This window comes from Neodiprion fabricii, chromosome 3, assembly GCF_021155785.1.
Source record: "Neodiprion fabricii isolate iyNeoFabr1 chromosome 3, iyNeoFabr1.1, whole genome shotgun sequence".
Taxonomy (NCBI): Eukaryota; Metazoa; Arthropoda; class Insecta; order Hymenoptera; family Diprionidae; genus Neodiprion; species Neodiprion fabricii.
The window spans coordinates 31,012,380-31,037,454 of record NC_060241.1 but is presented as its reverse complement, the minus strand read 5'-3'; the positions used below and the strand labels follow the sequence as shown (position 1 = coordinate 31,037,454).

General features: G+C 41.8%; 3 protein-coding genes and 1 long non-coding RNA gene across 6 annotated transcripts in view; 2 read left to right on the top strand and 2 right to left on the bottom strand.

The window, feature by feature from the left end:
- Positions 1–3,315, bottom strand: part of LOC124178727 — a 78,181-nt gene extending 74,866 nt beyond the window's left edge. For 2 of the 3 annotated variants that reach the window (XM_046562298.1, XM_046562294.1), the window contains exon 1: positions 1,120–3,315. Coding sequence is in view for 2 of the 3 variants with exons in the window: in XM_046562294.1 (XP_046418250.1) it covers positions 1,120–1,145 (26 nt within the window). In the remaining variant the exon portion in view is untranslated. The remainder of the gene's footprint in view (positions 1–1,119) is intronic. The other variant, XM_046562295.1, reaches the window with a different exon arrangement.
- A 190-nt stretch (positions 3,316–3,505) lies between these two features.
- On the top strand, positions 3,506–4,225 carry LOC124178731. The gene is made up of 3 exons (XR_006869886.1): positions 3,506–3,863; positions 3,983–4,079; positions 4,170–4,225. It is a non-coding gene; the product is annotated as an uncharacterized LOC124178731 (long non-coding RNA).
- A 5,646-nt stretch (positions 4,226–9,871) lies between these two features.
- LOC124178728 lies at positions 9,872–12,191 on the bottom strand. The gene is made up of 2 exons (XM_046562299.1): positions 11,783–12,191; positions 9,872–11,429 (listed from the first exon to the last, which is right to left on the bottom strand). Exons 1-2 carry the CDS (start codon positions 11,805–11,807, stop codon positions 10,582–10,584), a joined length of 873 nt encoding a protein of 290 aa, XP_046418255.1. The 5' UTR covers positions 11,808–12,191; the 3' UTR covers positions 9,872–10,581.
- Positions 12,192–14,579: 2,388 nt separating this feature from the next.
- LOC124178909 overlaps positions 14,580–25,075 on the top strand; it is a 33,217-nt gene continuing 22,721 nt past the window's right edge. Inside the window, exon 1 of the mRNA XM_046562700.1 lies at positions 14,580–17,650. Coding sequence (XP_046418656.1) covers positions 14,879–17,650 — 2,772 coding nt within the window. The 5' untranslated portion in view covers positions 14,580–14,878. The remainder of the gene's footprint in view (positions 17,651–25,075) is intronic.

Below are 25,075 nucleotides of genomic sequence, written 5' to 3'. Positions count from 1 at the left end.
CTGCTTGCTTTCAAGATGTGGAATGTGAGTATGTACAACAGATTTATATAAACCCTTTAACCACTCCTGCAAAAGAAGAAAATCTTTGTTCCAACAGGTTGCACGACACGTAGAAAAGACTTACACCGTTGCAGATATTTCCTACTTTTTCCTCTTTCATTCTCGCCGGATTTGTTTTCACTTTCATTGTAACTTAACTCTGATCGATTCTTACAAAGTGCAGACAACCGTACTAGGATAATACTTGCATGCAACAGCTATAATAATAATTGTCCTAGCTGCTGCGTTCGCTAATTCTGTAATGCAAGTTGATTGGCTTTAATGCACATCGGGTTACGGGTCTCTAATTGCGTTGTTTTACTCAACGATCGATGATCCTTCTCTCCATACTCCAAGGTTTAACAGTAATTACATCGATTGACTATTGCATAGATTTGTCATTACTTCTTCCACGATTTACGGAGTTGCAGGTATCGGGCTACCTGTGATACTACTGTTTATACCAGATACTTCATCGGTAAACACGAAGATTCATCGCGCTGAATGTCGGATAAGCGCGTTTCTATGAATTTCAAATCGTTGATCCTGTGAAAGTTTCTCGAGAAAAATATAACTCGATTTCCACCAGAGAAATTTCACTCGAAATCGAGAAGATCACGTCAAGAGATCAGTTATGTATTAATTAGCATACCTAATAAAAGATCTGGTAGAACACATTAAAAGTCTGTGATTTCACTGGCGAAGCTCGTTGCCAACAAATACCTCGAATGTTTTCACGTCACAGTTAAGATTCGATTTGATGGAAAAGGAGAGATATATGTAATAAAACCGATGAAATTCTTTTTCAAAAGCTAAAGAGCAACACTAAAGCCGTATTCATTCCCGTTCCAAACACATGGATATGCAATCCGCACTTACAATTAATTAAATCCAAACGATGCCGACGAAACGCCGTGTTTAATAAAATCGAACGAACGGCACGGCACGGTGATGTGGTAATAATCGTACACCATGTATATAATACATACATAACGTTACTCCAACTTGAAGAGAAATCCTGCCTGTAAGTGGTTATAAAGATACATGGGAGGCATATTGTAAGATAGAATGGTGTTTTACCTTAGAGCTCTGTGCGTGGTCTTCATCTCTGCAGTATGACGACCGCCGTAACAATTCCTCACTATTTTTTATCCATCGATATCCATCGGTTAAAATCGTCGAACCCACTCCGCAGTTAATTAAACACTGAACGATGAGTAGCGCATCACGATTCGAGGAGGTTTAATAAATTAAAAATCAATAATATTCTTTAAAATAAATTATTGTTTTTCCGGTATACAAGTTAACAACAACACATACACCACGGCCTGACGGTAAACAATTGCAAGTAAACTTGTGTATATTCACTTCCCCGCAGCACATTCGACGCACGCGGTTCGTTCATTCGGGAGGAAAGAAGAAATTTGCCGCAAAATTTAAGATAGTAGAGGAGGAAAGTCGGGGGCGGGGGGGGGAGCACTTTTGAATTAGTCACAGTCTAAACACCATCCAATAACAACGCGATAAAATTATGTAAATAATCCTCCCTCGGTATTACACGGGTATAATCTACCGTAACCGATGTATCGATATTCCTATCTATTGCCTTATCAGATCTCAAAAGTCTTCCGTGTGTTGCAATAAATACGCGTGTATGTTAAGAATTAGTTGAAACGGTGTGAAACTCGGTTAATTGCAATACCAACCCAACAAGGTATGTTACACATATGCAAAGTTTTTTCATCCGTCTTCTTCTCGTACGAACTCATCCGTGTAACAACCGCAGTTCTGTCACGGTTTCATTCCCACATTTCGTACGACATACATACATATGTATACGATGATTGTTCTCCGTTCGTTATTCTTACGTCACGTATTGCAATAGCGAGTAAACAACGGGGGTGGAGCAGCAGCGACAAAATATCCAAGGTCCTATTTATCCTGGTGTTTTTGCCAAACAGCGAGCACAGAGAGGAGGTGGATAGTCGGAGTCGAGGTAAAATAAGAAAAAAATTCCTGGTTGATACAGCAGCCACCCCGGGTGAGGAGGGTGTGTGTTTACTGTTTAAGCAGCCAGAAAAAAGTCAAGTGCCGACGAGGAGAGGATTCTCCTGCCGTTAGAGAGAACGACACGGCAACGACGAGGACGTTCTGTTATAACTCCGGTAGGTCCCGTTCCCTCCTCGCTGTCTCTCTTTCTCTTGCCCCGGAGACGACGTAGCGCAGGGACTCAAAGTCCTGTTACTCCGATGGGGCCTTCGGGCGTATACATAAAGATGCAAACATTAGCCTTGCATATATCCACCTTAATATTCAATAATTACAGGTTACGCAAGTAGAGGCACGTGTGGTAAGCCCGTGCGACGACAAGAAGAAACGAAACAGTTGGAAGAGAAAAACGTAAGAGAGAAAACAAAAAACAAAAAAACAAAAGAACCGAGAACCACTCGAGTATAAATTAGAGTATATTATACGTATGTACAAGCGGTATTGTTTCCGCAGTTTCAATACAACTCCCGAGTATGTACGCTAACGATTCTTCTTCTTACAATTGGTCTTTCTTCTTTATCACCTGATACTTCGAAATACCTACGAAAACGCGCAATACGCGCCTCGAAAGGCAAGTTGACTGAAAGACTTTTGTTCGATATCCGGGTTCGTATTGCATTGCTTTTTTTTTTCTTCTTTTTTTTTTTCTAGACGCGAACACGATGGTAGATGTGCGGAGAATTAATCATTAGTGGGACACTTTAGCGAGTTTTTTGGATAATTACCTACCTACTCGGTGGCGAATAGAGAGATTAATAAATCACACCGTCGAACACGTTCGCGGTGAGAAAATCTGAGGAAGTTGTTGAAAATTACTACAATGTTCGGTTATTATCGACGCTGTTGTTTTGTTTATTTTCTTTCGTATCTTCTTCACACTGTCAATATCACGCCTGCGTTTTTGTCTTTCAATAACGTGTGACATAGCACGAGACGCGCGATTGTTTCACATCACCATAACGATACAATCGTCAACATACATCGTCGGATCGGCACGAACTATGCAACTTGCCTAGGAACGAAAGGAGAAACAAAACAACGAACAATTGACATCGGAGGGTGCAAACGGGACTCGCGGGTTAACCGCACTCGCGTTTTTTATACCGGCTCTCAGCGCCTCTTCGACGTTTCTTCGCACCGGGGCAGTTTTCGTTCCATTATATCATTTTTCGTCTTTACCAATAAACGAGCCTCACTCCCATTCCGCTCCCGTACCGACGGCGTCGTGTCTGCCGCTCAACTGAAGAACCCGCCTCCGCTCCGCGCCCCCTCATCTCTCCGCGGTGATCATCGGAACTATCGCGTGTCTACACCACGAGCTGTAGTAACAGCGGCGCTGAGTCGGCGTACTTCACGGTGTACGGTGTACCGGCAGCCTTATGTTCCGACTTGAAGTCAGCCGAGGAGTCGAGGTCCACCCATACTTGCTCACTGTTGTGCCCAACTTTACTGTTGTGCCTTGGCCCGGGCCTGCGCGACGTAACCGGTTTCTAAACATTTTTTAACAAACTTAATACGAACTATTCAAAATTGAATTTTGGCCAACGATTTCAGCCGCTCTGGCCTGCTCTAGGAGCATCGACTTTTCAAACATTGCGAATGGATGTTTCATGGATGGGACGTTGGAATTGCTGCACCGTACGAAGAGGTCGAATCATCCTTTTCAATTTTACGATCCAGGATCTTCGAATCTTCCGCTTCGGACTTTGCGCACGGGGTAATCAGAGGAAACCTTTCAGCACGGAACCCATTTACATGCGCTGAAAATAACGCAGGTGAAATTACCCAACTGTAAGCAAAAACATTACCTCGTACCAGCCTGAATCTAATTTGTTCTAGACTTGTATACCATGCATATTGTATGCATGCTCACTTCCAACTTTAAAATTTACAGTGTTTGGATCGAAGAGGCGCTATTCTTTCCGACTGCCGGGCGTATAGATAATTCTTTTGCGTGTTGAGCAGGAAGAATTCTTTTCTTGTGGATAAAGGTAAATAAGCCGATTATGATTATAATTGTTATTATTGTTGTTGATGTTGTTGTTATTATTGAGGAATATTTTCGTATGTTTGAAACGCAGGCGCAGCCTGCAGACCGTTATACGTGTATGGAAAAATTTCTCTTTGTGCGGTAAATCTTTAGGCTCACATAAATCCAGCAATTACTTATTCAACCGGTCACGAATTGAACAAGGGTATAATAACGTATACGGGTACATGTGCGTGGAAAAAAACACGCACCGTACAGCCGAGGTAAACAAAGATGCAGGATCAGTGAACCGCAATAACAATTTTACCGGTGAGTATCTAATTCCGCGGTTTGTTCTTTCGAAATAGATAATTTATTACCCACTCGTAACGGGTTGAAGATTTTTGCCGCACTATTAACCACTATCATTGGTCCATCGTAGATGTCCTAATTGGACCCCAGGTTGGCGGCTAGTTTAGAGGCTCTTCGAGCTATAAATTATATCCATTGTATTTTAAGGTCGATGTGGAACCCGTATATTTCGGCTCGCGAAGGTGTTTGTATATCAAACGAAACCCGGACTTGCGCATCCACGGCTACTTCTGGAAGAAATACCTGACGGCCGAAAGCCATACGTGTACGTAGGTATATTTTCGCCCCTTGTAACTCCCTCACGCTTGTGCCACACAGCCTAAATCGATTTGCATAATAACATTATCGCTTTCCTGGAATCCATTCGCAGTTGCCGCCGTGCGTTATATACGCGTCTACCGAAATTCTCCTGGTTTTATGAGAAATAAAATCGGCTTCCTTTGAAATAATAACTCAGACGTGTCTGCCGAAAACTCTTTGTTTATTTCTCATTCGACGCTGCAGCAGTAGGTATACCAGATTCTGTCCCCTTCGTTTTCCAGCCACGGATAAATAGAACGAACAATCTGGAATTGTAAATACAAGTGTCGTGTTTTTGCACAGACACAAGTATATTCTTGCATATATATATATATACTCATCTTGCTGTTAGCAATTAACCGTATAGTTTGTACGTGAGCAGCGAAGTCCAGAATAATGCGACCTCGGCTCTTTAATGAATCGTATAATTTCAACTTTACTAATTGTATGTATGAATAAGTATTGCACGGAGAGAATTTCAACTAACACCGGCTTCGAACAAAAAAGTTTCGCTTCTTTTCATCCGGCTGCACGACCGGTTTACCTGTCTCGCTTTATAGTTATCTAATCCATCGCTTGTACTTATCTATTGCGGAAGTTTTTCAATCAAATTCGAGGTTCGCATGAACTTTATTATTTTTATTTCTCTCATAGATTATTGGATTCGTGAATTGATATTCACCAAGGAATTACAGATACTTCGCTAGCAGCACAGATACAAGAAAAAAAGCATTTTGAAAATTGGTAAATCTCGTGTTTCTGTCTAGTATCTCACAAAGTGGCGTAAGCGCAGTTACGTCACCATACGCAAACCCGAAAGCGAAAGCCTGCACAAACCCGAAGGATCGATCCCAATAGAGGATAGCAACTGGGAGGTTTTGGAATATCGAGGTATAGTTGTAAATCACCGGAGAATAGCCACAACTTCGAAGAATCTGTCAGAAAGTGTCGGCCGGACACAGACACCGTTGAGATTCCGAAATTGCCAAATCACCGTATCCCTTCCAAGTAGCTTGCGGACTATCTCCTACAAGGCAGCTTCGAACGTCACTGCAGCTTTGTGGGATGTACCAGCAACAAGGTGGCCGTAGGACCTAGCCATTCTATCTTATAAAATCATGGGTCCCTGGGTAAATGTTCAGGATCACCTTTACGAAGTTGAAAGATGCGAAGGTTTCACCTCGGACTCTGGATCCGTGTACGTAAGTTCCACCTACACTGAGAGAAAAATTTGCGCATATAGTTAAAAATCTGTATAATTAAAATATTATAGTCGGGAAGATAATTTTTATACTAGAATTTACTCAAATTATCGTTTGGCGCACTATAAACACAATATCAATTTTACCATACACTTATAGTTGATATAGTTGATTTTGTGAACGTGGCATAAATTTTTTCAATTTTAACATTTACGTTATTGGAGAAAGTAAAAACACTTGTAGCAATTTGTGTTTGAGGGATTTATTATTTATAGTTGCAAGAACATTTTAGAATTTTCACAAAATTCATTGAAATTAATAACAAAATGGCTGAATTGCTCACACAAGTAGCGAACGACTCCGATCTCAAGAGCTTTTGCGGTGGCGCATCTCCTGATATCCCTATCCACCTTGTGACGGATAGAAAAAATTTTTCAGTTAAAAACACCTTTTCGGGTTGGAGTTCGTAGCTCAAATGTTAAAAAAGTTTTTTTTCCAAATATATGCAATTATGAACAAAAAATGGTTAAGAAAATTTTTAGAAAAAAATATTGAGATAGAAATTCAAAAATCTAGCCACAAACTGTAATCGATGAACAAGTTTTGAAGATTCTGTCAAAATTTTAAGTCGATCGAATCAAAATTGACCAAGAATCTGCGCCACCGGATTGACAACGTGGTCGTTGGTTACTTATGTGCATCATGCTGCCATTTTGTTATGATTTTCAATGAACAAATTCTAAAATGTTCTTGAAACTAGAAATAATGAGGCCTTCAAACTCAATTTACTCTATGTGTTTTCACTTTCTTTAAAAAAAACTCTTAAATATAGATATGATTTTAGACCGTGCAAGCTGTACTCCCCTCCCACTCGCCCCTTATACGCTTATTCAATTACCGAGTTTATCGTGAGAATATAGCGGCAAGATACGTTAACAATTTTTTTCTCCACTGAACCGCCGAGTGTTTTATATACGCAGATACACCGGTGGGCAAAAAGCAATCGTAATATCCGGCACGGTCCAGTAGCTTCGGTGGGATAAAATCGGTTTGGTGAATCGACGAGTGGCTTATACAGTTCCCAATCTTCTCGGTCCTTCTAGATAACCTGACACTTGACGGAGTGGCGGGGTTCTATCAGTGTAGGATTTCTGTAGCAAATGTTACCCTGTCATTTCAACGTGACGAGCGTTCTGCAGCCTTGTGGCACGTTATTCGTGCCACGAGTGGCAAAGTATCGCAATTTTGCCTCTATTTGCCTTGCGAATACTCACCGCCTTCCTCGTGGCCGATCGAAACCATTTCCTCGCCAAATTCAAGCAGGTATTACAATATTTCACTGTCAATATCGCTGCAGGGGCAAGGCCAACGCGCTGCGTATAACTTGAAGCAATTGTTGAAATCTATATGGGACTTTCCTTTCCTGAATTGCGTTCCGTGGGGTTCGAGTTTTTATATACGACGTAATAAAGTGAGGAAAGAAAAGAGAAAAAAAAAAAGAAAGACGATCAGGGTGAATGACGCGCAGATATATCGTACCCCACCTGCGGCAGATACGATTGCGTGTTCCTAAACCTCCAGGCCTTCGAAAAACTTGTCACTTTGACGAACATAATGTAATGAACTTTGTTCTCTGTAGCAAAACATTTTTTTTAAATTAAATTACATTCAATGAATTCCTCTGTTCCCTTACCAACTGGTTGAATCAATTGCCATTACTGCGTGTTAAGTGGCCAGATAGAAGTGAGAAAACAAGTTGAAGCAACGTAGAAAATCAGAAACTGGCGGTCATGTGTTTGCCGCAGAAACGCTCGTCACTCACTGTGCAATATAAGCGATAAACTCTGCGGGGTTGAGGTAGGTGACTTTGCTGCACGCGCTACTATGTAAATAATTTGGGAACGGGCATTTTAACCAAGATTCCTGCCGCCTTACCGCGTAAGGCATTCGGGTCAAGTTTCTCGCCGAAAGAAGAAGAAAACAGCTACGCTACGGGTGTTAATTAAATAGAGATTTCCACCCCTGTGGTAATGGGCCTGTGAAAAATCGATACGGTCACATTTTTGACGAACCCCAATTACACCAGTTATGTGGATCAATATAACATACATGTTACACGTAGTTATACATAAGCGTCGGAGATGTCAGCTCGAGGTTGTTGAGCCTGAATTATGCCCGCATGTTCGCGATCATTTCTACTTTATTCCGATTCATTTGCTTCTACATTTTTCAGATGGTGCAGATGAGCATGGACAGGAAACTCTCGATCGCGTCTTGCGTATCGTGTATACCTAGTTGGATTTTTCGAAATTCCATTCTGATAATCGTCACGCACTGGATAATGTAAGGTGACACCGTATCCCAGCGAGCAACGATGTACGGCAGTCTACCCTGACTTGTTTCGTGTACTCCGCACGTAGGTATGGGTTGTAAAGCCAACGTCTCTGATCATTTGACTGCTTCGGAATGCTGTTGCGGTATGCAACTTTTTTTACATCCCCGCCACGCTCGCGAAACTTTTAATTAGGAGAAAATATATGCTCGCTTTATTATTTTTGCATGGGAATCTTCCCGTGCGAGTTGTCTGCTCTTATGTTCCCATAATTCTCGTGGACAATGAGAAAAATTCGCGTTCATTGAGCACCGTGACCCACAGACCTCTTTGACTCAGTTCATTGTTGTAATACGCTCTGCAACTTTTCAAAATGCATTTAATAGCACAAATTAAATTTGATACTCTATGGCATTTTCTCGAATAATCGGCTTACTTTCAGTTCGAGGCTGACACACGATCAGTTTAAATATTAAAGTGCATAACTGAACAATGATCAATTAATACTTCCATTTGACATATGTTGTGCGTACTTTGTCGTTTACTGCAGCATGGAACACTCGATCAAGGTTTTATAATTCAAAGAAAAGGTGCATCGGTTGAATGAAATTTCAACGGTAGTTGCCACACATGTACATACGGACATACGAAGTTCACGAGAACGAAATTACTGGGATTATTCGATTAGTTGAACAGTTACAATCAATAATGATTAACGAATATGACACACAAGTTGCACACTGAATTGCCATAATCGTGGCAGAATAGGCATGTAACGGTAAAACTGCTGCAATTTCCGTGTCATGAGCGAGAAAATAAATATTCATTCATACGATCCACCTGCGGGTTGGCAATTAAGAGAAACAAAACGAGTATCAAAAAAGGAGTGAAGAAAATTAATGATCTAGCGTTTAATGGTTCTCGTGGATATATACGAGGACAGGTAATCCGGCGAAATGCTTCTCAATGGGTGGTTGTTATACGCGATCAATAAGGTCAGTTACTGCAGCCTTTGCAGCTCGACCCAATAAATTAAGCCATCAGAAGCAGCTCAAGTATAGAGCACACGTAGTAGTTGGCCATAATTGATAGGCGTAATTACAGAAGCAACATTCGTAACACAGGCATACCCTACGCTGGAACAGAAGTCTTCTTTGCCAAGCGCTTAACGTTCTCATAATCAACAAAAATTCAATCCCCACGCATGCCGTTTTTTTCGCACTTTCGTTCATCGCAAAAATTATTTGAGATCTTTTATTAATCAGGACAAATATTTTCGGAGCAATTTGTATGGTTATGAGGAAGGAATTACGTTTTCCGTTCGAATTTACATAAATACACGACTACCGTACATTTTTGAGAATGGAGATATAAGAAAAAAAATTCAAAACGTTATCGCTCGAACTTTAATAAAATGTCGATCGAATAAAAATTGCCAACAGTGGTATCCAGGACGGCTTACCGAGTAGCGGTGTAAAATTCGTGTTCGTGGCTCACTTATCCCCAGAACTCGTTATGTTACTTACGGTCGATAAATGGAGATGCAAGGTTGATAACAAGTCTATACAGTTCATCGACTATATAATATTTGATTTCAAAAATTATAAATGAAGTAATAAAGAATTTATTTGTATAAAAAAAGGAGTATTTTGATGACAGCTCTAAATACTAGATAACTTTGAGATACTCCGTTGTACTGTATTACTAGGATGCCCTGCCTTGCGCATGTATAATATATATAATAGCGCTAGTCATGACAATGTTTTGTCAACGTACATACATACATTATAGTCATTCGCAAATAAATGATAATGCCAGTGCAAAACTATTTATAAAACACAGAATAAATAGAATTAACTACGTTAGTTTGCTGGTAAGGTCATAATTGTAGATCCGCTTACCTAGAGTAACATGCTATCGAAGAAAAACCAGCGGACAATTAAATTGAAGTTGATTATGACTATTTGTTTAGATTGATCAATAACTGTACAATAAACGTAAATGAAAATCGTATACACACGTTTGCAGGGAATGTATACAAAACTTTATAAATATCAATGAAATTCATCGTAACAGTTATTAAAGTAATTAATAACTAATAAATTAATTTTTGATACCACTTTAAAATCACATTGCCGCAATCGGATTACACACTTATCACTAGAAGCGTAGTTTTTCATTGTTGGAGCAGTGGTAACTTATATCAGAGATTGAATTTCGGTGCTGAATGCAGAATTTGATGTACAAAGAAAGACTTGTTCTTCAATGTACAAAAACGTAGATTTGTTGAGCGTATGAAATGTCAATTTTCCTGGTTTTCATTCCATATTTAGATGGACATGTTGAGCTGCAGCTAACAGTTGACTTTTCTTTAGAGCCATTTTCTGTTCCTTTAATTTGAACAGTTTCTTTTGTAGCTCCAATTCGCTTTGTCGAATTGCCATTTTCTCCTTGTGTCTTCTCTCTTTATTCTGCTGTTGAGTGATAAAGTTTTTGTCCATCCTTGCTAAAAACTTTTCAAACATTACGGTTAAACAGGTCCGGAGGTCTTCAGATTCATCAGATTCCTTGGCACTTTGAGAATTTACTGTTGCTCCAGCCAGCGGATCTTCGACGGGTTGAGATTGATTGGCCTCAACTGTATTGTTGCAGCTATCTCCGCCTGGTTTTGGCAAGATTAACGTGAACTTATTCGAGGCACCAGGCGGTGAATAATCATTGTCATCTAAGTACATCTTTCGTTTCCTTTCATTGAATATTTCATCCAAGGCTATCTTATGCTCCCAGTGTCCATAGTGCCTCATTCTCCCAGGCTTTTTCAACTTTTCACGGTAAACTAGATTCTTGTACTTCCGTTCCAATACTCGCCATTTGTTTTCACACTTTTGGGCGCTGAAATAGAAGCCATACTTCTGCATCTCCAACGATACCATCTCAAACATTTCCCTCAGACTCTTCATTCGTGTTGTCTGACCAACCATAGAGCGGTACTTTTTGTACTGGGTAATCAGGCAGCTAGTCGCTTTGCTCGTCCACAAGTTCAGCGCGCCTACATCAGCCGTCGATGGAATAAGATTTGAATTCTCAAATTCCGCGTATCCATGTTCTACCTCTGTATACGACTGAACGGCAGGTTCCACTTTTATTTCCAGCATATCGTCATTTTCTAGGGTGAAATATCTCATGTAATTTTCATGTTTGTCATAATGTTGTAAAAAAATATACAATTGAAAAGTGGAAGGAAGAGTGATTTCTACATATTCGTCTTGTATACATCGAATGTCAGTGGTCGATAGAGTTAGGCTTGAGGTTAGGTTAACCTTGTTGTTTTTTGATATGATTGAATAAATTCGTAAGCAAGAGTTTAAAAAAGAGCAAGAACTGCGCATAACGCTTGACTTTCAGATAACAATCTTCGGCTGTTTGTCTGCCGCTCTGGGTGTAGATTAAAATAAGTTGAAACGGAATACACAGGTAATCGCCGAACCACTAGCGTCGAATGGACAGTTTCACGCTTACCGTTTTTTGAATTATGTTCGGCCATTCTCAGAGTCTAGACTTCCCTCTCGTTACGCCGGTTTCAAGCGAAATCCACATTTGCCAAGTATTGGCCTGAAACTCGGCTAGCTCGTGAAAAAACTACTGAAAACTAGTTCCAAACTGGTTCGTTGCGGAACTGGTTTTGGTTCCGTACGCACCATGGCTCGTGAGCGGTCGCCATCTTGGACGACAACGAGTTCAGCACTTCAATGGCGATCAATCAGCGCGCGGCAAAATTGTGAAAAGAAGGTTTCAGGCACGCACGGAAATCGTTTCAAGTAAATAAGACTTAGAGGTTTACGATTTGACGGGCGAAAAATATTGTCATGATCACGTACGGGTCGTGCGTGCCTCTCCGGTTGCAAAAAATCTGATCGCGAACTACTCAGCATTGATTTGAATGACTCTTCGTGATATATTCTACAGTATCGGCGTTACCTTTTTCGTTTTTTTTTCTTTTAAGCAGTCCACGAGGCGTTGCTTATGATATATTCGGTCATGTTTACGCGTGAACTGATCACGAACTGTATTTTTATAACGGTTATCCAATTGTTTGCGTTCTCGTACTGTAAACGCGGTGTCTGTGCGTAATATACAGTTTTTTTTATTGTAGCTATTACGGGATATCATGTTGCTCGCTTCCATCGATTCTGCAAACTGTAAAATTTAGTATAATTGCCGCAATTTTAATCGTCAACAGTAAACAGCATTGTGTACATATCCGTCGACGAAGCGATGCGTGACAATTTAGTGAATCCATCTCGAGGTTGTTACAGCGATATTCATGTAGCCCATGGTAATTATTTCGTATCCGCGGGACAGAAGCAACAATCAGCGGCTACGTCGATCGTGGTTAATTGCAATTTTTTCGTAGAACTATTTGAGAGAAAACGTCGATCGTCAAGCCTCGTCACGGTCGGTTCTCAAGGACTCAATTATTATTATATGCACGCAATGCCGTGTATCATTTAATCTTCTTGATCATCTGAAATTGATTTTAAATTCAATCGTTTCTGTACGTCAATGGTGGTGTTTTACTTGTAAAATTCATTTTCATACCATTCTGTCTGATAGCATTACCATCACTAGCTTGAACGAGTTAAAAGATATGCAATACATTTGTATTTTCGAGTTGTGCCGGAAACTGTATTCTTATTAGTTACCGACGGTGCGGATTCCTCAGTCCAAAGTATACAGCCGACAACCCGTTAAAATGAGCAAAAATTGCAACCGCAAAGGTGAACCGACATTCTCGCCTTATTTATGTTATATACTCACCTTGACAACCTTGTCAAACGGGAATTTTCGGCGAATTTTGTCACTTACATGTAAGACAGTCAATTGGAGTGTCAAAATATTCTTAATGCCCGATGCGCCCCGAAAGGAAGGGTCGATTTTTTACTATACATTTACCTGAAAATGAGTCGTTTATCCGTCGACGTTAATAAAAATGACGATGTTACGATCCTGTAGCTATCTAAAGAATGTTGCGGTGCATCGACCGACATAAGTGTTGAGAATTCTGGTTTTTTAACTGTGCAGAGCGATAATTTACTTACCTGTATGAGAAGAACGCGCGGTTTAAACTATTAACCTAACTAATTGGAGCGTATTTTGATGCGGTCTCATTACTGCGTCAAAATAATAATAGCTCCAGCAAACCAGCTACCGTGTGTATCTACCACGACCTCTGCGGGAAGAAGAGTTTACCTTGTACGTAATATTCACTGTGTATAGACTTGTACAAAAAGTGTCAAGTTTCGAGTTAGCGCGTCTCGTACAAGACGCGTTATGGTATAATCGAGGAAACCTACGACGATTACGCACGGTACTCACTACGTTCATTGAACATGCAAAAAGCGTCATTGGTACACATAATAATGTATAACGAGCACCTAGTATTGTGGTTTGTTTTTGAATTCCAGGTGTAACGGTAAGCTCGTGTAAGCTCGCGCGTATACGGCTATTGGGTAACATATAGTTATGAAATTTGTGAGGATAGAGTCGTACGCGAAACGGCGTAACCAGAACGGTATAGCCAACGTAACAAGAGCGTGGATCAAAAGTTGAAATTCACTCTTACTGGCTTACGGCAAATCGCGCATGGTTAAGCGTCGTGCGTTATCTTTAACACCACAATGCTAAGCTGAGAATGATGGATTCGACGTGAATCATCCGACTTCCGTAACAGCTGACAGGAACTTTCCCCGCATAGCGGTAAAACTCGTCAAATTTTATCGCGAGATTTAACGACCGTTATTCGGGTTCTGCACGCGATTCATTCGAACGTGATGACTAATTTTACAATAAAATACGCCGTGAACAGCACTGTGCACCAAAGATGCGGCATTTCAAATATTCCGCTTGTAATAATTTCCGCCAACGGAGAATGTGTGCAACACACGCATGACCTTGATCGTCGCGACTGAAAGTTTTTTACTTTCACTGCGGCGCGTTTCGGCCAGCACGACATCGCCGCACTCGGCGTGGATTAAAATTTTCACACGTTTGTAACGGGGTCATGATTATGAATTTCGTTACACCTCTACCGTTCCCGATTCGCTACCTTATATTTACCGTTCTCAAGTGCGGAAAATTCAACCAGTCGTCCGTATCGTAATGAACGAGAAACAAAAATTCCCCCTGCAAGGGGGGATTAAAAGTCGAAAAACAGCGCAAGGATCAAGCGTCAGCATTGGATTCGGACGGTGCCCGCGCATCTGGGCGTTTCGATTTTCAAGCAGACATTCGAGATAGGTTCGAGACTCGGTTGGTTGGGAAGCCGCCGAGCGGCGAGTGCCGAGTGTGACGTCACATTGGGGGCGCGGGGCCCCAGCGAGCGACACGCAGGGCTTATCATCCGTGTCGGTGTCGGGCAGGTGTATCGGGCGAACCGGAGGAGTCGTCGACTTGTCCCGGGCGTAGTATTTATTAAATACAACAAATTGAAATAAGGTGCGGGTGAAAACCGAGGTGAGAACATCGTCGGAAGCAGGGGGGGGGGGAAATGTGCAGGATCCGGTAGTCGAGTATAAGCAGCAGGTAAGGATCGCTGAGGAGGGAGGTGCGGGAAACATGGCCTCCACAACAAGCTCGTCGACGGGTATCCAGTCGGAGAATATTCCCCAATGGAAAAAGGACCTGATACAGCGTAGACGTCAGCAGAGCAAGGTATTGGCGAGCAACGGAGCCAGCGTGAAACTTTGCACGGCCGTAATCGGCTCCGCGGGAGGGGCCGAGAGTTTTGATAACGGTTTGACGAGCGTTCTTTCGGGGCAGCACGAATGTGTAGTAGTAGGTGGTGGTGGTGGTGCAGCAGGCTGCAAGTCGGCGCAGCGAACGAGCGGCGCGGCCGCCGCGATCGACTCGCATTGCGTCGGTGTTTTCGCTCCTCACCAGCAACTGTTTCACTCGGCGGTAACTAGCGCCGCCGACGGCGGATCGTCGAACCATCAAAACCAGCAGCAGCACCATCATCATCGCCAGCGACACACAGTCGCGGGCAACATGCGCCTTGATACGGACGCGTTGTGTTCCGACGCGGATTATGATTTGAACGCGGTTAGCGATAAAATGGTCGACAACAAATCCGAGTCAAGAGACATCGCGGGCAAGTTGAAGTCCAGCAAGTCCGCAGACATGGAGCTGTCAAAGTTCACAAACGACGGAACGGCCAGCGAGGACGGGGAGAGCGACAGTTCCGAGGAGCTGCAGTACGGACCGGGGATCGTGAACAGGTTGAAAAGCAAGTACCTTAACCTCACCCTCAGGGAGATGAACAAGAGCAGACCGTCGGTGCAGAATTTTCGCCGGGCCGCCAGTCTCGAGGATCTGCTCGACTGCGACGACGACGTTACCGCCGAAAAGTCCCAGAGGAAATACACAAAGAGGAACGCCGTGCCCGGTGTTTTGGCCAAGAGCGAACGGTACAGGAACGCCGATCGAGGCAACGACTCGATGAAGAGGGCTCGCAGCGTCGAGACTCTCCTCAGATACAATTCCGTGTCGGACGATTTTACCCCGCACATTGTTCCGAGTCGGTTCACCGCCGGCGTTGCGAAGAAGCACCACGAGCCGAATGATCACATAATTCTGATCGACCGAACCTCCGTGAAGATCGAAAGCAAGCTCGGAGATCCGGACAGACCGAAGCCGCTCAACAAGCCTCGGAGGGTGAAACTCGTCGTCGACGAGACCGAACGGCCCCCTCCAGATCTAGTCAAAACCACAATGCGGATATTCGAAGGGTCGACGAAGAAGCTGAAACCCAAGGGCGAGGTCGCGGCCAAGGTCGCTACCTTCAAGACGATCAACGACACTTTCAAGGCCCAGAACCAGAAGAAGATTGTCATACCGAAACCCCCGCTGCAGCCGAAACCGTTTGCGAACGGTGTCAGCAACAAGCTGCCGCCTAGCTCGCCGAAGAAAAGCTTCACCGTCCCCGCTGTGCCGACCGTAGAGAGACTCGAACATCCCGATAGTAACTTCCACAACGAAGGCGTTATCACCGAGCCCATTGTTCAGTCGGTTTCCTCCGTCGTCAGCAAGTTTCAACAGATAGAAAAACTCCGCTCCCCATCAGCGTCGCCGGAGCCGCTCTGCAAGTTCAAATTCTCACCGGCGGCGAGTCCCGAGCCCCCCTTTCTCGCAAAATCGAAAATAAAATCGCCACCCTCGACGCCGGAGCCCCGACCGAGAATAATATCCCCGGGAAAATCGTCCTCCCCGTTGTCTCCGAAGAAGGATATCATCCAAGATCAGAATAATTTCGCCAATTCCTCCGTAGCCTCCTCGGAGTTGGAAATTTCGAAACCGGTGTCGGATCCCTCGAGAGCCGGGGCAGAAACGTCCGGTGAGCAGAGAATGGAAATTCCGCGGCCCGTTTCACCGGTCGAGAGCCTCGGCGAGCGGCGGGATGAGAGGGAGGAGGGAGAGGAGGTCGTCGATGGAGGTAAAAGCATTTCGAAAACAGCTTTGGAAAACATCGCGAAAGCCGGGACGACGATGCAGTTTAGCTTCAACGACCGGCCCGAATCGAGTTGCGGGAAAAATTACCTACCTGGTTGTGCCCGGAGATCCGTTAACGAAGCCCCCTTCAATAAGACTGACGACACTCAAGACGGAACCGCGATTCCCGGCGTGGTCGTAAGGACGCCTCCGCCGGTTCCTGACAGGAGCAAAGCCGTCGAAATCCCGGTGACCAAGTCAGAGGACAAGGTCGAACCGACGGCGAACGGCGAAGCGACGGAGGGCAAGGACGGAGCGGGCGTCGTCGCCGAGAAGACCGTCAACCGCGTCCAGGATGTGGCCAGGAGTTACCAGGGTGACGGAAAGCCGATCGGGGCGATATCCAGCCTCGGATTGCTCAAGTCAAACGTCGCGACGAGCACGACGAGCACGACGTCATACCCGCAATGCAACGAAGCGAAAATGATAAAGACGCAAAAGACTGAGAGCTCCTCTCCGCCCCAGAAACAAATCGGTATAATCAGACCGTTGGTATCGACGAAGACGCAGGTGCCGCAACAGAATCTCAGCAACAGAGAGATCGAAAAGAACCTGATCAACAGGGCGAAGAGCATCGAACAGCCGACCAAAGTTGTCGTCAGTTTAAAGAGTGCCGAGGAAATTCAACCAGTGAAGAAAACTAACTCCAACAGTGGTGGTGGAGGTGTCGGTGGCAATGGTGGTAATGGTGGTAATGGTGGTGGTGGTGGACTGTGGGATACCAAGCCCTGGAACGATCAGAACAACACGATGGTATTTAATTTCATCAATCGCGAAGAGGTGCCGGATTACATTGAGAACGACGGGCTGAGGGTTAAGAGAAAACGCGTCAAGCCAAAGGTGAGGAAATCGTTTATTCTTACGCCGTTGGCGCACTTGTAACTAATCTCGACGTCGGACGTCGCTAAGTTTACTCAATTACGGAAAATAACGCGCTACGTCTAATATCATCACCTGCTATCGCGGTTCGCTGGTGTTCGAAACTGCGAAACCTGTGTTTCACACCAGAATATTAACGGATTTTGATTTTGGAACACCTAGAAAAGTCAGCGAACTACAAATACCATTTGATTGTACGGCTATACCGCAAGTACGCAATTCATCATCGTCCAACATTTTTTCCTACCGATAATACTTAATTGTGTGATCATTTATTCAAAGTAATCTGAACACTGATCCGTATGCCAAGTAGCCGTCGTGTAACGATCAAGTCACAGATTCACCGATACTTCAAATTGACAAAGGAGTGAAAGAGACCTGTGAATGTGGCTCTGTGATTCTTTTTTTCCAACTCCATCAAGGTAGATCGTCGTTTCAGCAACGGAACACGAGGAGAGATTGTTCTTCGCGATACTCGAGGACGTTTATCCGGAGACAGTGGCCTCTGCTCGAGTCTTTCACTTTCTTCGATAGAGATTGAGCCTCGTTAAAACCGTCGCTGCCCGATGGAAGTAACTATCGCGTCTTGAATTTCGAAGAAGGCTAATAATTTTTTTTCATTATTCAAAGCATGCGCGCCGTTTCTTCACTCCAGGTATACTTGCAGCGTCGCGAGTTTTCGATTTTATCAATTGACTCGCCTAATCGTTACCCGCAAAGCCTCTCGTATGATTCTCACGTTTATTGTTGGAATTAATCACGTTAGATTTTTTCCATCTAGGTATACATGCTTCATTATTCCAATGCAAGCTCACGTCTTAACGATTTTTTTAGCTTATTTCACTCTGAAAGAAATTAAAAATACATTATGAAAACGATGCGATTAATTTTTTTGACGGTCGCTGTAGAATTCAGATGGCCCAGCTTGGCATTGTTATATGCATAGAGATGTGAAATAAAGAGTCATTCGACCCTTGTGAGAAAATCCAGGTAATGCGCGCGTGTGAAGAAAACTTCGGTATTCCGGCTGGAAGGGATATTCTTTTCATTCTCGCCCCTGCATGCATTATCACCGATTCTTCACACTTATATCACTTTGCCGTATCATTATACGCATGCTGCTGTTAGAACAACCAAGGAGTACCTAATGAGAACGGGAAGAGACAGGCTGGTATTATACGAATAGAAATCAGGAACAGAAATTCGCGTTTCGAAATCGTTACTGTAGCTAACCTCCACCACTCCTAGTGTAGCAAGAAAATCGGGTGTATGGTCGTGACCCCGGCTATTGTGAACTTCTTTTATACCTTCCCTTCTTTTTTCGTGCACGGTATCAAGCTACATGTGCACCGGTTTTGCTCTCTGACGTCACTCTTCGAAGGGCTTCGCTCACAAGGGTCTTACGATCAGTGTCGTCGCATATACTGTAAAACTGTATACGCGGTGCGTCGTAGTAATTATAGGAACATTATATTCAAACCTCGGAGAAACTTGAGAAAAATTCGTCGGTTTTATGTAACTGTAAGAAAAATTATTTAAACATTGTGATCGTTCGTTCAATAGTCATTAGTCAAGTTGTAATACCACAGCTGTTTCAATTACGTATTAAATTCTAACCGGATATGCCTGCGAAGATTCACCAATGCTATAGAGCTTAACCTATCTTATAGTTTTTTTGCTGCTTTTTTTTTAATTCAAATTTTTTAATTGTCCTGATCACGGTACATGGTCAATATGGTCGTTTTGAAAAATTTCTAGAAGAAAAAATTACTGCTTTCTAGAGTTACAAAATCGCAAGTCAAATCGGTATGGTCAAGTTTCAAACTCAGATCGATCTGAAATAGAATGCCCCATACATACGTATATATATATATATTTATATATTTGATAACGATTTTCATTCGTCCTCGGTTTTATATTCCTAGACAGAAATATTGACAAGCTGAATATCTTAAAAACTTGAAAAATTCTTTTCATTGATACACCTCATCCTTGAATCCTGACATTAAAGTTTCCACTCCTGCTGCAACAGCATCAGAAACAGCAGCAGCGGCAGCCGGATGCCGGTGAGCGAGGGAATGAAAAAGGAGCATGTTGGTATACCATACCAACGTAAAATATACGACGTCGTATACCCGGGATGATAAATATCCTGCGGAGATTCCGCAAAGTTCTTTGTAGCGAGGAGAGACGATACGGTGTAGGAGGTATAATCGTCGGAGAGAAGAAAAGAGCGACCGAATTTACCGCTAAAAGCACGCGCGTTACCTGTTACACGACCGAACGCAGATCTCGCGTCGTGTTTTGGTGAGTAGTTTTTACAAAGGCACAAAGTATGACGGTCAAAGGGAGAGAATCCTTCATCCATCTCTCGAACAACAACAACAACAAAAGAGTCTGTGGTGTGGCTAACGAACCGGGAACTGGAAGGGCCTCCTCTCTTGGAGATTAAAAAATCCAATATACAGTGACTTTATTTTCGGACTTCGCGCGCCGTGCAGATATTGAAATTTTGCCACAAATTTAGAAATCCTTAGTGAGAAGCTCACTTCAGGAGAACAGCTTCACAACGAGCGGACTAATAACGGGAGAGAGTCGACGGTCTCTGTACATGATCTATGAATCGCAGAGCATGCATGAGGAGGATCGGAGACCCGACTCAGAGACAAGAGAGTATATAATAAACTTGAAGGCAGAAAATAGCCGCTACGGACAATGGCAAGTTCGTCAGCTTCTTAGTCTCTCTCTTCGAAGCTTAGCATAATGTCAACAGAAAAGGGAACAACAAGAAGCACAATGTCGGGGAGAAGAAGGAGAATTGGTATGCTAATATACGAGTCCCAGGGAGTGCGATCCGGTAAATCTAACGTCACGACCGGGTAATATGTATGAACGTATGTACCGTCGGTACCCAGGTACACACGTTATAAATAGAAGCGTCTTTTACCTCTTATCAATCACGTCTCGACGAAGTGAGGAAACTCTTTCTCGACTACACCGACATAATTCGCGTACTCTCCGATTGCTTTTTTTTTAAATTATTATCATCATTATTGACTTTTGAACGAATGGGTGAGTTTTTAAATTTTCACGGATCCGTCGCTTTTCGTTACAGTGTAATAATGGTAATAATTGTGTGTTATTATACTGGATTCAAGTATTATATTTTAATATTCTTTGTGTTCAGATTCATGATGTAATACAGAGACCCAAGCTAATTATAACGAGGAATACAATAAATGAACCGCTTTGTTTGCGGTTGATGGTGATAAGGAAAACAGTGCTAACCTACAGATTAAGTTTTCCGTTACTCAAGTATTCAATTGTACAAGTATATCCATAAAAAGCATCTCAAGTGGTGCAAAAGACTTGCACCAAGGACATCAAAGTGGAAACTACCAGCAAAAATTTACTTTGCAATTATCAGAAACCACCAGACGATCAAAAATAGTACGTTCAAATGAGTATAGAGAATCAGAAAAATATATGTCATCTCTCCGTTCATTGAGTGTATTGAAATAGAGCTTAAATGAAAGCTCTTCAAACCCATGTTCTACATAAAATTCTCTCATGTCGCTGTGGATCGTGAAAGGGGGAGAAATATGTAATAACATTTTCGCCATATGGCCGCGTAGGCTTCTCTTTGCAGTGAAGAGAATTTTTTTTTTTTTTTTTCATATATCGTACAAGACTACTGTTAGTATCTTGCTTGCACTAAAATTTGTCCAATTTTTAAATAGTTGACACGACTCACAATCAGCTGAATCTCGGCTTAATCGCTTATCTGTTGGATTGAGTTTAATTTATAGACTCCCAATGATTCTACATTTTGCACGTAACGATATAATCCGCGGTAAAGCGTAACGGGCTTTCCTCTAGTCATTTGAAAAAATTTCTAATTACAACATTCTCATCCTCAATTAATGACGTCGTTAATGACTTTTTGTTCCTTTGTTACAAATATAACGAGAGTAGATACTGGTCAGGGAATTCCGGAAAACCTGGAAAAGTCGGGAAATTTAGTGATGGAGGTTTAGTGGCCACCCTGATACAGCAATTTCGAAATTGTGCACGTATAATAGTAAAATTTGGCAACAATGTAATTATTATTATTGTTCTCAAAAATTTAATTTCGCATCATTAATTTCATTTCATGTGTTATTATTTATAACAATCGGGAATTTATAGCGTTGCATTGACTCCTATAATTATTATAAGTATTTGAGAATAATATAAGGGCAGAAGCGCACAAAATTGTCTATGTAAGTGAAATGAGCGACCGGAAGGCGAGGCTTGCAACCTTCTTTCACGTATTGTGTAATGTATCCATAACTACATCTGCACCAAAAATAAGTACATTACTGATGAAAAGTGAAAATATATAACTACATGCGTACAAAATTACGTATTATTAGAACTCCGTCTTACGCCACATGATTCCGATATGTAACGAGCACTATAAATGTACAATTTCGATAACGTAGGTAGGTACGGTTTATAACATATATGTGAATATGAGCGTATATGTATAACTTTGATAAACAATGAAGGCGATGCGCAAACCTTACGTTGTCAACAAACACTAAGCAATATCATGTAAATTATATTTGTTTCTAAAATAAATTTTATGCACACGTATTTCTTCGTCCAACATCGCGAATTTAAAAACAACAACGCAAAATTCCTCGGGCATGGCTAATGATGTAACGACCACGGTGCAAATCCTTGCAAAGATATGTTTATTCAAGTATGTAACCGTTATGATCGTTATAAACTCCATTTAAGCCCCGCAAACACATTATAAATATGATGCCTGTCTACCCGAGCTGCGAAATATTTCTACCTACGCGCAACGTTATGTCGCTAAGGTTTTTTGTAATATGTATTTTATTTCTCTTCGATCAGCATATATGTAGATTTAATTTTACGAAGCACGGTGAAAAAATTCGGGAACGAATAAAGAATGAAGAAATAAATTCTGTAATCTACAAATGATGATTGAATTGTTCGCTGTCATTTTTTTTCTTCTCACTTTCCGTTTATATTCCCTCACCGTTTCATAGCGGAGTATAATGTAGAATAAATGAAATTGGTAGTCGGTTAGTTTGAGAGTACAACAGAGATTGGCCGAGGAAGTCCCGGTTACTGTTGCTTGTTACTGAGTGGGACATCCCACCGCAACGTCCTGTTTAACTTAACCCAGTGATAACGCCGCATCCTCTCTGGTAATTTACTTCTGATGAACAAAGATAAGCGGACATTTAACGTTGCTTCTGAATAAAATCGTGCAGAGCACTGCAAGTTACGCGATAAACAGATTTTTCCTTGTATTTCTTCCTCTCGCGTTTTTTATGATACGGGTTCACAATCATTAACGCCATCAAAGTACAATTATTTCTTTCGAATATTAATCTTCTCGCTCAGTCTAGGAGATTTCCGTATAACGCGTGACGTGCACGCGGCTGCAGGAACTAAAAAACAGATAATTCCGATACTACGTATCAAAGTTACGAATGAGTAATTTTTTTTTTCAACGATGTTCATCTCCTTTCACTTTTCGGTCTCAACGATTTTAATGCTTGTCGCATGTCGATGGCTGGCCATTCATTTTTTATCGCTTTATAATGACAGTATAAATGTTTCTTCTGCAGTTATAACACACCCGAACTGTCACGAGAAAATAATAGAACCTGGTTATTCGGTCATACCGAACATTAACATGGGAGGTGTGTGTCGGGAAGAAAAAAAAATACAGAACCCTCTGTCAATTCGGGTCATTTCAATTTAGGAATTGAAGAATATTATATTGTTTTGTCAGACAGATCATAAATTTTGCTTCTGTTACTACTGTCACGATAAAGTGTCTTGTTTTTTCCTGGCAATTAATTTCAAATTGACGAAATCGAAATTAAAACTGGCGAAAAAAAGCCTATCCACCACAGATAAATGTAGTTAAGATAGAAAACCTTGTTTTCGCACTAAAATTATCACCGTACGGTGTATGTGCTTATTTAAGTTTAACACGCAGGATATTTGCAGCTGCGGGAAAAAATTTTTGGTCGTTAAACAGCAAAACGTATCATTATGTTTCTACCACCGAATGCGGATTGAATAATACATGAATCGTGCATATGCACAAATTCGTTTTCGATCTTACTTTCTCCCCCCGAGAAATTTATTTTTATAGTCTTCGTTCGTTTTTTCTATTTCGTTTTTTTCTATCTGAAAACTTAACCAATTAATTAAGATGAAATTAACGCCTTGCTTATGATAATAAATATCCGATTTTTTTTTTCATCGATCGGTTTCTCTCCGATTTTGTGTTCCTCGTTGTCGGCGACAAGCCCGAATAGTAGACGAACGTTCGGAACAACTTACGTTCTTACTTTCGCAACGATACGCGTAGCGGTTATAGCAACGTTACCTATTTAAAAAGCAGGCATTTTCCTCGGCTGAACGCTGCTGCCAGTGGTGTTGCTGCAGTGTCGTTAAATGGTGTTCGTCCAGCGTGTGGCATAGTCGGAATGTGGCCTAGGACAGGCTTATAACTGGACCTGAAACCAGGCTGGCAGTTATCCTCCCCGCGACAGACTTACTGGTCAACCGGCTTTAAACGAATTCGCTGCTTCCCCGTATCGATATTCGACCCTCGCGTATTTTCACAAATACTGTGGATTCGTGGATAGAGCGACGTCTCGATCCTGACCTCATGTATACCATACGCGAATCGGGTTACGTCAATGAATGTCGCGTGAATATCGCAACAAAAAAGATCAAGTACGATAAAGGCGATGAGAAAATTAAATTTGATTAATAATTACACCCAAAACTTTTCAATAAATTGTTTAAGAAAACATTGTTTAACCAATTTTTAGGGAACGTTTTTTTATGTCACGTCAAATGAATACGTCGATTTTTCTGAATGCACATCAATTTTTAAAGAATTTTCTCATTGTTTTGAAATTTCTCGTTTTCAAAGATTTTAAATTTTGACAAATGCAGACAAAGATGTGAATTTTGGATACTCTTTCGTAAAAACGTTGTACACTACAATTAAGAAGTTTCCAGGACATTGAACGAATTTTCAAAATAATAAGAAAATTCTTTAAAAACTCATTTGTATTCAGAAAAAAACGAATTCATTTCATGACAAAAAAAAAACAAACAAAATAGTCCCTGACAATTTGTTAAAACAATGTTTTGTTTAAACAATTTATTGCTAACTTTTGGAAATTATTATCATTCAATTTTTATTCTCTTATCGCCCTTCTTGCGGTTAATTTTTTACCGATTTTTATCTTATCGTAAGGTATTCAATACCGTCGACCTAACTCACGTTTAGTTGAAAACGCATAGCCGTCACATCTTGAAAATGACTCGCTCTCT

Coding starts and splice junctions, on each gene's coding strand:
- LOC124178728 (XM_046562299.1), bottom strand. CDS start 11,807: ATGGCCGAACATAATTCAAAAAACG. Junction 11,430..11,782: donor CGAACATAATTCAAAAAACG/GTAAGCGTGAAA, acceptor ATTTCACCCTAG/AAAATGACGATATGCTGGAA.